Source organism: Monopterus albus, unplaced genomic scaffold (assembly GCF_001952655.1).
Source record: "Monopterus albus unplaced genomic scaffold, M_albus_1.0 scaffold30.1, whole genome shotgun sequence".
Classification (NCBI taxonomy): Eukaryota; Metazoa; Chordata; class Actinopteri; order Synbranchiformes; family Synbranchidae; genus Monopterus; species Monopterus albus.
The window spans coordinates 508,783-522,137 of NW_018127910.1; the positions used below are offsets into that span (position 1 = coordinate 508,783).

The following is a 13,355-nucleotide window of genomic DNA, read 5'->3' on the forward strand; positions in this document are numbered from 1 at the left end:
GTTGGCTTGATTTTGGGTCAATTTTTGATGAATTTGGAAATGATATTGTTGTGATTTAGTTCTGATTTATTCAGCTCTAGACATGAGACAATAAAAAATAAAACATAAGATGAAATAAACTGCAACATAGCGCCAAAAGGTAAAATACAAACCCACCTGAAAAAACAACAACTTAAGATGGAGATTGTAAAACTTGCCAATGTGACAAGTAAAACAAGTGTATTGTTTGTCAGAGTCTGAGATGTGATTATTAACAAAATAGAAATGGAGTGCCTTTTACATGCCTGACAACAGTGCTAATCCTCCTCTACCCCCGCCTCCAATGTACCGGATTCAGCCCCTCAGGGATCGCAGCTTTATTGGCTCGGGGGGTTGAGCTCATTTGTTCATGTGCTGCTCAGTTTAAGTGCTGTTCCATAATCCTAAATGCTTTAATTGTCAGAGGGCGTCATGTCTGCTGCATTGGTTAACTTTCAGTAATTCATGTCTCTTGTTTTCATGTGTACAAATACCACAGGAGACACATTTCATAATCTGAGCACAGTGTTGATCTCTATCTTTTTTTTAAATCTCAGTTTGGAGTAGCTATATAAAAATGTTTTGTTTTAACTGACTGAGGTCACTGAGCCATTTTTAAACAAGAAAAAAGCTGTGTGCCCCTGAAGGGTTGTCAAAGTGATTAACTGACGTCAGCGAGTAAAATTGAATTTTAAAACATGACCTCTAAGAGCACATTACTATCCAGGAACAAATGCTTTGTGAGTTCTACCTTTCATTTGGCCTCCTCTGACCAGGAGATAGGAAGGTAAAGAGAATTGGCCAGTGACTAAGTGGCCCTCAATCAGCTTTTTATTGACCTAGAACACACAATCGGTTTTTCTTTGTCTTTTACCACAAATTAATTTTGGTCCATCTGCTCATTTAACAAATTGTGTAAGAACTGAGTTTTAAAATCAGTTATAAAAAACACCATCAAAATACAATTCAGAATCAGAATTTAATGTTTACTAAGTTGTATTAGTTTCACATGTTCACAGTTTGTTCAATCAATCATCATCAGCACTGGCATTCTCCCCTCTTGATACTTGTTTGTTATAACTAATGAGGATGAAGTATCAACGAACACCCCAAACTCTCATCGACCTTCTTTTTGTCCTGACAGCCTTGAGACGAGGATGCCTTTACTAGACCGCACATAATGAGGGACAGAGAGAGGAATTATTGGAAGAGAGAAAGGAAATAACAGGCAACAAAGACTGTGAGACTGAAATGTCTTAATTACTAAAAGTTGGTATATATGTTCATACTGCAGTGTGAACTGTAATGACAACAAACCAGAATTGTCATTAGGCCAAAATTTCACTTGGGTTTATGACCAAATACCTGCTAAGCTAATGACTTTCCCATCAGCCTTAGGTGTAGTTTGGGCTTAGTGCTAATTAGTGAATGTTACCATGCTAATAAGCAAAAGCATAGCCTTAAAGAGATGCTATCAGGACTGTAGGCTCTTAGTTTAGTTTGTGTTTTGGGTGTGATTTAATGTCCAAAATCTGTACAATTCATTGAGCTATTAATTGATTGATATTTTCTCTATTTTTATAGAAATATCATCAGTGCATGACTGGACTGCTTGCCCCTCCCTATGGTGTGATGGAAAGAGGTTGTAATTCTAACAGTAAGTAGCCCTGCATCACTGTTTGCAAGTGAATGAAACCCAATAATTATATTTTATTCCTAGCTTTGTTACAGTTATTAGTTATTGTATTACCTTTTACACAGGACAGGCTGTGTGTCAGAGTCCGTTTTCTAGGCTCTGGGAAAGTTTTAATTAATAGTTGGCCTAGTTTTCAGCTTGACGTGTCCTCTCAACACTTTTACAGACCTCTGTCTGTTATCATTCTCATCTGGAGAAAATGCCCTTTTGACCTACCAGTAGGTGGATTTTTGTTGTTGTTGCAGTACCAGGAGTGTCCACTGAACGGCCGAGCGGCGCCGTATCTAGCTCTCATAACGCATCCCTGTGCAGCGTTACACTGAGAGCATAGGGGGTGTTCTAAATGAACATATCCAAACTAAAGCAAAGCTAGCTGCCTGCGACTACATTTGAAAAAAAATTTAGGAAACTATAACACAATCCAATATTCTGAAACATCTAGTTGAAGTGTGTAACAGCAGATTTCTCTCCTTCCCATTCAGGATCAGTCTCAGGTACATTTATCTCTATATACTATCTTGTTTCCAGCTGCAGCTATTATGCAAGGTAAAGATTGCCCAAGAGTACTTGCATTATTCATTAGCTCATATTCTGATTGGCTGGGGGTTAAACATGAGTCATCACCTCCAGCTAAACAGAGTAGGTGCTCATGAATAATGTACATTTTATATTAATAACTTGAGAAACAGCCTAAAGATGGATTTAAAAAAAGTCAAAACAACTTAGGGTGAATAAAATATCACATAAATGTTTAAAAGACATTCAGACTTGATAAAACATTGGTCAAAAAGGTCATAATACCAGCTGCTTAGGTTTGTGCACCTTTAATGTAAGAACTGATTAAGACAATGAATTCCTAATACTGTTTACAGTAAATGGCTTCACTTTCACTAAATAAAATGTTTCAGAAATAACCTATAATATGATTTTATATTTCTTAAAAAGTGTGATATAACATGGATTTATTGTTCAATATGTGATATTTTTGTCTGCCTGATTTCATTATTGTTTGACCCTCCTTTGTCTTGTAGCATTGTGATAAAACCCGATCCTTCTATTTATACTTTTCTGTTGCAGGTTAACTCAAATATTGACTGAATCTTGCTCAAACAGAACAACCACGTACTATAAAATGATAAACATCAGAAGAGAGACTGCTTACTGGCAATAGCTTTATTTTGTAATGTAGCTTTAAACAGAGTTCACAATAGTGGACACATTGAAAAAAAATGTTTCTGTATTTAATGCTCCAAACAAAGATGCATTTTGAGAAGAACATACATCCTGAAACTCAGCTCACTGTCATCACTCATCATCATCATCATCACTCTTCATAAAATTAGAATTTGATTTACTATCATAGCCTGTTGGGCAGCTGGTAAAATGAATGTCTTCTTTAGTGTTCATCATGGTTATGTGCTTTTTAGCAGTGCTGTAACATAGGGAACTGAATATTTTTGTAAAATACAGTACAGTGCTTAGGGGGTTTATCGTATGTACTTTATGGGTGAATACACCAAGACAATAAAATCCCACTGGTGCCAAGCAGCTGGAGGCTGCTGCACTCATCTACTGGTGCTCTTCTATTAATGTTTTCCCCTGTAGAACATCGTTTGTCCAGTAGTCAGTGGTCTAACTATGATGGTAACAATAGGAAAATTTTAGCTATGCAGTACAGGTGCTGCAGATTTGAGACTGTAATTCCACTTCCCTTTCAATGATCTCTCTCATATGTTCTTGCTGGACATGCCTTCAGCATGACTTGTTTTAGTTTATTTGTGCCCTTGTTGTGGACACTGGCTTCAGTTTGCATGTGCAAACCACTTGCTTTGACATCTTATTCTTGCCTAGAGCTAGTGCTAACACTGATCACTACATTATGTTCAACTCTGACACTGTGGGTTTCTATCCCTGCAGTGTCTGGATGCGAAGCAGATTCCAATCCACTCACTATTTTGGTGACAAAGGGAGATTTGAGCCATTTTCTGATATCCATATTTAGCAAAATCCAATTTTGTGGGTAACACAATTATCCATCTTGCTGAACAGACCAGCAGACACTCCTGTGTCCACCTAACGGGGTCATCGGACTGACCTCTCTTGACATAATCATTAGTTAACACCCAGCTACTGTTACCGCTTTTGCCCTTTTAAATGTTTATATATTAATTCTTTTTACAGACCACAGATGATTTTGTTTTACTTTTGTATTTAAAAAAAGTCTGGAAGGTCAGTGGATGGGCCCAGCAAGCTATTTGGGACAGGCCCAGGCCCCTGAGGCCCACCCATGGCGACAGGCATGCCCTTGGGCTACAGTATAGTCACAAGTGTAATGTTACATTTATAGCTGTGTCCCATTTTCTATGAATTGTGCTGATTGTATCCACAGTATCAGCAGTGTGGCACATCCAAGAATATCTGAGTTTTTCCCTGCAGATACAGTTGTGACTGAGCAGGCATGACTGATTATGTTATTTGTCCTGGAGGATAACACAACAGTAAAAGCTTACGTTGTCTGACACTGAGAGATAATCTCCTAACAAATCCTCTGCCATACTGTCACATAGAGTGAAGACAGTGGTAAATGTATTACACTGCTTTTACTCAGATGACTGAATATTACACTTTTACATCTCTTGTGCGGGAGGTTGAGAGGTACCGGCTAGATATAGTCGGGCTCACCTCCACGCACAGCTTGGGCTCTGGAACCTTACTCCTCGAGAGAGGCTGGACTCTCTACTACTCTGGAGTTGCCTGCGGTGAGAGGCGGTGGGCTGGTGTGGGCTTGCTCATAGCTCCCCAGCTTAGCCGCCATGTGTTGGAGTTTACCCCGGTGAACGAGAGGGTCGCTTCTCTGCACCTTCGGGTTGGGGATAGGTCTCTCACTGCCGTTTGTGCCTGCGGGCTGAATGGCAGTGTAGAGTACCTGGCCTTCTTGGAGTCCCTGGGAGGGGTGCTGGAAAAGGCCCCGACTGGAGACTCTGTTGTTCTACTGGGGGACTTCAACGCCCACATGGGTAGCGACAGTGACACCTGGAGTTATTTAAGTTATTTTTACAGTAATTTTGCTCTAATTCTATCCATGCGCTGTTGTAACTATCCTTCTGAATCCATTTGGCTAAATACTGTAGCTGATTTACCAAGTAGTAATATTGGAAATTTGGTGCTTCTAGGCCACCTAGGCTTAATTATTTTTGACCCATTTCATAACTGACATTTTGAACAGGAAATACAGTACCAGTTAATTTATTGTGTTTTCCCTTTTCATTCTGAATGTTTTCTCTCCCTCATGCTTTACAGATTCTAAGTCACATTACAATCAATGTATTGTAACATGTCCTCTGTTTTATTCCCCTAGAAATGCCAAACAAAGAGAACATAAGCAACAACTCACTTGTTTCAGTCACCAAGCATCAGGATAAGGTAGTATCTCTGACACACATTAATTATTTAATAAAAAGGCTGTTTTACTATTGAATGATGTAGTATTAACACTTTATGAAACACATAGAGGGGAGGTGGAGACATTTCTTGCTTGTTGGACTTGGTTTTTTCTAACAGAGTGTTGAACATTTTGGTGTTTTGTTAAGCCTCAGCTGTTTTTATCATTGCTTGACATGACAGCATCCCTTACTGTCACCCACCTCTTGGGCTGGAAATATATGTGCAATGTGAAGTTTGTTTAAAGTTGGTCTAAATATAAACAAGACCAATGGAGTTCTTGTGCCCCGCCAGGACATTTCCTGTCCCACCTTTCTCCTATTGTCGTTTCCTGAACACTGTGCTATGCTTTGTTCCTACGCAGAGCTTTGTCACAGCAAAATTGTTCTGTTACATAAAAAGATAAATCCATAGGTTGTAAGGTAACAAACACACATGTACAGTAATGTACTTTAACATGGATAAATAATAGCTATGAAAGTACAGCTTTGTTGTCCACTGAGTGGACTAAAGTTCTAGTAAATAAATGATGAGGCTTTAAAGCCTTCACATAAATGCATGAGTTAACACTGCTGTCTGAAGCACGCAGAATGCATTTGAAATGTCACAGTCTTGCAGCCTTCCCCGTGACCCCAGCAGGAAAAAATAAAGAAAAACACAACACTTAAGATAATGCACAGTATCTGTGTCCCATTTAAACAGTTGAAAGCATCAATCAAGACTATTATTTTAACTCAGATGCAATACAGAAAGCCACAAATTCAATTAAAACTAACAGCTAATAAACACAACGTCAACTGTGAGTCACACAGCAGCAGTGAGAATGACATCCTGCAGCCCACAGGATTCGACTTGGCTTGTCTGACATGTTGTTGTCTCCTACAACAACAAACTTTTAATTTCACAGTTTCTGTGATGTTGAGTTGTATTGTTTTCTGTGTTGTTTTTTTTCAGTTTCACTTCTTTTTTATTCCATTTATTTTGCAGAAGTCATTCATTTGGTCTAACCCCTCCCTAATTCATTTCTCAAGTAGTAATCACAGTCGCCACTATCTGCATATAGCGGTCAGTATGGAGTAGGGACTCTAATGTAATTCTACTGTGCAGGTTCCCTCTGAGAAGGTTATGCATGCTGGGAGGATTCTCCGTAATGCCATCCTTTCCCAGGCACCTCACATGATCAGAGACAGAAAGTACCATCTTAAGATATACAGGTTAGTTGGCATCTTACTACTCTGATACTTGTGGAAGATTGCCTTATTTGGGTCATTTTATTTGTCCCTCAGGGGGCAATTTGAGGCAAGTAAGTGTGTTGTTTGTCTAGTTTATTTGGGGCTATTTTTGGAAATAATTGGATGGCACTGTTGGAACTGTGGACACCTTAGGTTTGTAGGTAGGCTGGTGAACCAGCATGCACATGTTTTTTACCAGCAGCAGGAGGCAGGATTCCTTAACTTTTTTGTTTGCTTGCTTGCAATGGATGAATAAACCTTATGAAATATCATATATGGACCATGGACTTCTTTTGCCCGTGTACATTACCATCCCTATGGTGCACCAGTAACCTTTTGATTTTAAGTTTGGTTAAAGTTTGAATTTGGATCTGGACAAATAACCACTACAAGTAGATCAGATGATTTTGTAAATTATCACCTCACTTAACAGTTTCTCCCAGCCCTATATCATTTTAGTATCTTGGAGCTCATTGTTTTAGTTTTCTGGACCACAACTTGACTGTGATGGTTTGTTCCCACTACTCTCAGTATAGTTTCCAGCTGTCAGAATTACAGCAGGCACCTGTTTTCAACAAAAAAATCTCTAACGTCCAGCACCAAGCTGCTGACAGACAGAGTTAGAGACTAGCTGGTGGAAATAGTAGAGCATTTAACAGCTAAAGAGCCAGATATTTCCCTCAGGAGTTTGCGAGGACAAAACCAAAACTAAAAGATCAGTTAATATTGGACTTAACCGCCCAGCCTTGTTTAAAATCTTATTTTGACTTGTGTCTTTCCTAGACAGTGTTGTGTGGGGACTGAGTTAGTTGACTGGCAAATGCAGCAGAGCTCATGCATCCACTCTCGCATTCAGGCTGTGGGCATGTGGCAGGTGCTGTTGGAAGAAGGCGTTCTCAATCATGGTGAGACTCTATGCAATGTCTGTGTCCACACACCTTTACACATGAGGCAGAGATTCTAAGACCCGCTGTCTGTGTTGTGTTGCTTTGACGCAGTTGACCAGCAGCTGAGCTTCCAGGACAAGTACCTTTTCTACCGCTTCCTGGATGATGAACAGGAGGATGCCCCTTTACCCAGTGAGGAGGAGGTGAAGGAGAGCCAAGAGGAGCTCCAGGACACTCTGCTTCTCCTCTCACAGATGGCACCTGACGCCCACATGAGGATGATTCTGAGGAAACAGTAGGACTCCGAAGCAGTAACCACTAAAGAAATATCAAATAAAGTGAATCAGTGTGTTGGTGTTATCAATTTATTTACATCTTTCCCATTTTCCAGTCCATCAGAAAGAACAGCAGATGATTTGGAGATTATTTATGAAGAGCTGCTCCATATAACAGCCTTGTCTCATCTATCCACCACTGTAAGTACAGTTCCTCTGTCTTCAGTGGTCATATGAATCCTGTTGTCACTGTGCAGACACTGACAGTGGCTATGACTCCTGTAGCAAAACTTCACTCACACTTGGCACATTTAAGAGCAGAGTGGTGAAGTTACATGAATGTTCGGATGTATGTTCTGCAAGTAAAATGATCAGTTTGTGTTAAGTGAGAATTGCTGCAAAGTGCATCCTTTGTTTGGACTTTAAATTATGTTCAGTTTTAGGAAAATGAATTTCACACCAGCAGCACATTAATACTTACTGTATATGGTTGCACTGTTTTCGGTACAACCATATACCAAGGGAATTTGTACTAACATTGATAATTATTATAAATCTCTCTTCTCTGCTTGCACAGGTAAAGAGGGAACTGGCAGGGGTGCTGATCTTTGAATCCCATGCAAAGGCGGGTACAGTGCGTAAGTACTTTGATAAAAAGAAATGCTCCTGCCTTTCACTAAAACTTGAAGAAGTAAATGGCCTTTTCAAAAAAAATGAACACTGTATGAATGAATGTACAAATGAAATACACAATCAGTACTAATCCAACAAATCCCATATTGTGGTGTACTTGACTACTGTAGCTTTTCTTTGTTTCTTTTCTGGCTCAGTGTTCAATCAAGGGGAGGAGGGCACATCATGGTACATTATTTTAAAGGGCTCAGTCAATGTCGTCATCTATGGAAAAGTAAGTTTTCTTCACATAAGATGTTGCAAATTGCAAAAGCATCAAGCTTATTATGTTGCTCTGACCAGGGCATTGATTTGGCAGTCAGTAACTGATTAGTACACTGTGCTCCTTAGGGTGTTGTTTGCACACTTCATGAAGGAGACGACTTTGGGAAGTTGGCTCTGGTCAATGATGCCCCACGCGCTGCCTCCATTGTCCTGCGAGAGGACAACTGTCACTTCCTCAGAGTAGACAAGGAGGACTTCAACAGGATTTTGAGGGTGAGTTTCTTCTGTTCGATATCTACTGATGCTAATGCAGTAAAAATGCACTGTTGCCCTCTGTTGGTAAAACCTCAGCAATGCAGCCTTAAAAGTTATTTAGTGTACCCTCTGGGATTGTACACCAGCCCTTGCCACACATCAGCTTAGTCATCCTACTAAATATGAAATCTGTTGCTAATGACTTGTGTCCCTTCAAGCTAGAGATAAAAGGCATATTAGGGGTTAATTAGCTGTGGATTCAAACTTGGTGTGTGGAAAACCTCCATCTGGATGCTCTGATGCCATCATAAATTTCCTGCTTGAGATGAAATAAAGCATTTCTTTGATTTACTGTGTGGTGAGGGACCACAGAAGAAGCTCCGGCAGGTTTGCACAGAAATAAGACATCTGTGATAACTCAACAACCTGATGATAATGTCACAACTCACAAACTGTTAAGAAATGTGCTGTTGTTGTAATAATTTTGAACAAAGACAATTACAACACATATTTTCCTAACCATTTTTATTAAGCCTTCACGGGGCTTTAAGGTGGTTAAAATGATCTCAGTGTCTGAGGGTGTCATACACTACATTATATTGTAGGTGTCTTTATATTTTTGTCTTCCCCAGCTACATAAATGAGAGGGTCAGATTATTAGGAACACCTCTGTATATAATGTAGTCCAGTACAACACCACCTTTAACTATGACCTCAATAATAATCATATAATTGAATTTATGCATTGACAATTTCACCAAAAACTGAAACATTTTGAGTTTCATAAATACAGATGTTAAGGCGGAAGTGTTGTGTTGAAGTGCATACAATTGTACAGGTGCGACTATTGAAGTGACCAGTCAGTGTATGACACCCATCTCTTTTCACTTGCTTTTGGAGGACACAGCTCATATTCCCTAAAACAGAAATAGAATTAGATTGAAGTACAGACATAGCAGCTTTTTGGTGTTTTGTTAACATTATTAAGACTGTGTTACATTGTTTAACTCAACTTAACAGCATCGATACAAGCCACAAATATAATTTTGTTTGTATTCACTGTGTGTGTGTGTACATGTGAAGGATGTGGAGGCCAACACAGTGCGTCTGAAAGAGCATGGTCAAGATGTCCTGGTATTAGAGAAGAGTGTCACCCATGGAGCCTCTTCCTCCCATTACAAGTAGATGTTCCCAACACCCACTGCACTTCACACACCTGTGCTTTAATTGTAGACAGTGAAGAAAATTTTTTTTTTAATTGTCTGCCATTTGTCTGTATTACTCAGAGAGGAATAAATAGTGTATTTATGAGGGACTATTTTCAGCCGCGAATTAATACACTGTACACATTTGACTACAAATACAATACTTGTCTGTATCAGCCTCTATCATTTAGGGTGACCAGCAGATAAAAAATGTTGTGCAATCCAGTGCAATGCAGCCAACTAGTGTTATCTTAATAGAGGTATCTCTCATCACGGTTGATGTAATATCGAGAGACATACAGTATTAATGGCAATGATGGCCTAGTCCTGGAAAGTCGCAATTACTTATTCAGGATTGCCCTCTAATCAACCGTGCTCCTCACCCAGTGAAAGTGTCAAGACTGCTCTCCCTCGAGAGCGGGGAAGGCACAACGTCACTTGTATAGCTCCCTCTTGTGATGCTGCTATTAAGTAATAAAAACAACTGAGGGTGGATTATGTTGTTCCTCCTCCAAATAGAAGGTGCCCCTACATGTTTTCTTTTTTTGGCTTTTCTGACAGCTCCTTAATCTTCAGCCACCCAAGAACTTTCTGATTGTAAATAGGATTGTTATCAAATGAAGCAATCACAGACACACGTTCAAGTAACACAAATCAGTCGAGGGCCGTAGTTGTGTTATTAAATATTAGGGGCCAGGGTTCCTTGATTAGTAAAGTGTGTGTTATTCTGTGTTGCTCCAGATACAAGGTAATGCTGGGGATGCCTGAGAAGATTTTGGAGCACCTTCTTGAAATGATGCGATTGGATTCTCAATTCACAGAGTCAGGTACTGATCAGCATAAAACATTTAGTACCGCATGTCAGATTAGTACCATCTAATTCGGTCTATCAGTATGATGGCCATTTGTTACAAAGGGTTTTCTTCCATGCTGTGTATTTATTTTCTTTTCTGCTCTCTCTGGCTCAGCATCTCTCCTGTCCTGCGCCTGCTGCTCTGCACTGACCTGTTTGTTCTCATGTATAATTAGCCACCCATCACAAAGCTGATCTAATTACTCTCACTTGTGTGGATACATATGGTTTTCATTTGCCTGCAGAGGTGACAAAGACAGGGCTGTGTGGATCAAGGCTCAATGGCTCTGGACACTCTTTGATCTGCTCTTACACTGGCATCTCTTGTTTTGTTTTCACAGACTCAGCCTTAGATGACTTTGTGCTCACGCACTGTGTCTTCATCCCAAATGATCAGCTCTATCCTGTGTTGATGGCCCAATATCCTTTCAGCACTATGTTACCTCAGGTTATTTTCTGGCCCTGTGAAACTGACCTGAAAACAAAAAAATGTGCTAGCTTGCTATAATTACATCATTATGATCTTTAACTGCTGTGTACCTACCATGCACAGGCTTTGCAGGGCTCTGAACAGGAGAAACTGGACTATGCACTGAACAACAAGCGCAGGGTGATCCGTCTGGTGCTGCAGTGGGCTGCTGTACATGGAGATCACCTGCAGGAGGACGATGTCTCGGTGGCTTTCCTAAAAGTCAGACTATAGACAAGATTGCTGATATAACCACTGTGCACAATAGTAGCAATAGCAATACAGTGTAATCATCATTAAGTCAATCGGTGTTTCTATTAGAAACTAGATCCACAGTAACATGAGAAGTTCTCACTGATCAGCTAAGTGCAGTTTTGTGGTATTGGTTACATAAATATAACTCAAGCTCTTTAGCTAAGTCTCACTGATGCTTTTACCTACAGTTCACTATGTGCACTGTAATGACAATACAAATCTACAGGTGTGACTTGTAAAGATGTGGATTTCCTGTTGGTTTTGTTAAATGTTTATAGCATGATATAATACATGCGCAGTTGTACTGTAAGTTAATCTTTATAGATTTTGGCTACCCTGAGCAATAAGGTCAGATGATGATTTATTATGTAATGTGTGTACTCTGTGATTTTTCCCTTCCATTTGTCTCTACTTTGACTCCTCAATGAACATGTGGTGCTTGAGACATTAATGATTTGTATAGTATATTTTGGAGCTAGATAGATGTACAGTATATGGCAATAATAAACATGTAGGAAATTCAAGAATGCAAACACATAGTTATGACAAAGAGTGAAACTGCTGAGGTAAAAAACAGTAAATGTGTAGGAAATTCAAGAATGTAAACACATAGTTATGACAAAGACTGAAACTGCTGAGGTAAAAAACAGTAAATCTAAAATCTTGCATCCGTTCTGATCTTTGTTAGAAAGTGAAATTTGATAAGATAGCAGATGCACTGGCAATCCACCACAGCGAGATGACTGAAGTGTGTTCATGTATTACTTAAACCTTCTTTTTATTGTTGTGTTTTGCAGGAGTTTCTCATGGTGGTATCCAATGATGCCAAAGTGATTCCAGCTCTAAGGGATCAAATAACAGAGTTGGAGAGAACTGTAAAGTGCAAGTAAGTCATGTCTTTTAGGAATTGTGAGGTGGATAAAAAGACTTTGATGATACAAGGAGCCTTAATCACGTATTTAAAATTTTGCAGACACCATGATCCTTCTGTATTGTTTCCGGTCATTGTTAAGGAGCTATGTTTCTGTGCTTTGTGCGGTTAGTTGAACAACCACAGAGAACTTGGCTGATTAATTGTGACTTATTTGTTTTCACATTTTAGCACTGAAGATGCCAAAGTCTCACAGAAAAAGGTCAGAGACAGACTCTTGTTCTTTCAAATGTGCAGATTTTGTTGCATCATGCAAAACTGCTGTGATGATTGAACCTTTCAAATTCTGTCGCAGAACAAAGTCCTACTGCAGCCGTTCAGTACAGGAGATGAGAAACTTCAGAAACGTCAGCCTATTAGGGGTAATGATGAAAGTGAGTAAAAACCATGGGCCAGTGCATGATACCAAGTTTGGCCTTGACACTATATTGTGGCTACACCAGTGCCATTGTTACATTATATCCCTTAGCTGAAATTTTAAATTAGCAATGCGTTCGTTTCATCAGGTTGTCATTGAACAAATGCTCGTGGTGGAGTAGGTGCAGTTTTCATTCATTTTAAAGTAACAGCAGAAAACGCCAGTGCTATGTAATGAATTTATTATGTGAGCAGTGATTCCCAAACGTTTGCCAAATGACCCCTTAAATAAAGCAATTTGTCTTGTTTAATTTAAAGAAAATCTGTCCAGGATTTCCCATGAAAAGCAAAGATTGCATAAAAATCAGAGCTGTCAGATTTATGTTGTGACCTTTAGCTTGCCAACCAGTGCATTGATCTAATGGTACTGTTTTACTGCTCCTTTGCTCCCTTTTGCTGACAATCCCATATTTACTCTGATTCATGCCTCCAGTTCTGTTCAAAGTCTACTGCTGTGACCACACCTACACCACAATCCGGGTCCCTGTGGTCGCCTCAGTCAGGGAAGTCATCGGTGCTATGGC

General features: G+C 39.6%; 1 protein-coding gene across 1 annotated transcript in view; it reads left to right on the forward strand.

The window, feature by feature from the left end:
- Positions 1 to 13,355, forward strand: part of rapgef4a (Rap guanine nucleotide exchange factor 4a) — a 28,700-nt gene that overhangs the window by 10,488 nt on the left and 4,857 nt on the right. The window contains exons 5-21 of the mRNA XM_020596414.1: positions 1,603 to 1,675; positions 5,073 to 5,137; positions 6,263 to 6,369; positions 7,171 to 7,292; positions 7,386 to 7,569; positions 7,666 to 7,750; positions 8,127 to 8,187; positions 8,380 to 8,456; positions 8,573 to 8,719; positions 9,785 to 9,882; positions 10,648 to 10,733; positions 11,101 to 11,179; positions 11,300 to 11,450; positions 12,281 to 12,369; positions 12,586 to 12,616; positions 12,710 to 12,788; positions 13,265 to 13,353. Of these exons, the coding sequence (XP_020452070.1) occupies positions 1,603 to 1,675; positions 5,073 to 5,137; positions 6,263 to 6,369; positions 7,171 to 7,292; positions 7,386 to 7,569; positions 7,666 to 7,750; positions 8,127 to 8,187; positions 8,380 to 8,456; positions 8,573 to 8,719; positions 9,785 to 9,882; positions 10,648 to 10,733; positions 11,101 to 11,179; positions 11,300 to 11,450; positions 12,281 to 12,369; positions 12,586 to 12,616; positions 12,710 to 12,788; positions 13,265 to 13,353 (1,623 nt within the window). The remainder of the gene's footprint in view (positions 1 to 1,602; positions 1,676 to 5,072; positions 5,138 to 6,262; positions 6,370 to 7,170; positions 7,293 to 7,385; positions 7,570 to 7,665; positions 7,751 to 8,126; positions 8,188 to 8,379; positions 8,457 to 8,572; positions 8,720 to 9,784; positions 9,883 to 10,647; positions 10,734 to 11,100; positions 11,180 to 11,299; positions 11,451 to 12,280; positions 12,370 to 12,585; positions 12,617 to 12,709; positions 12,789 to 13,264; positions 13,354 to 13,355) is intronic.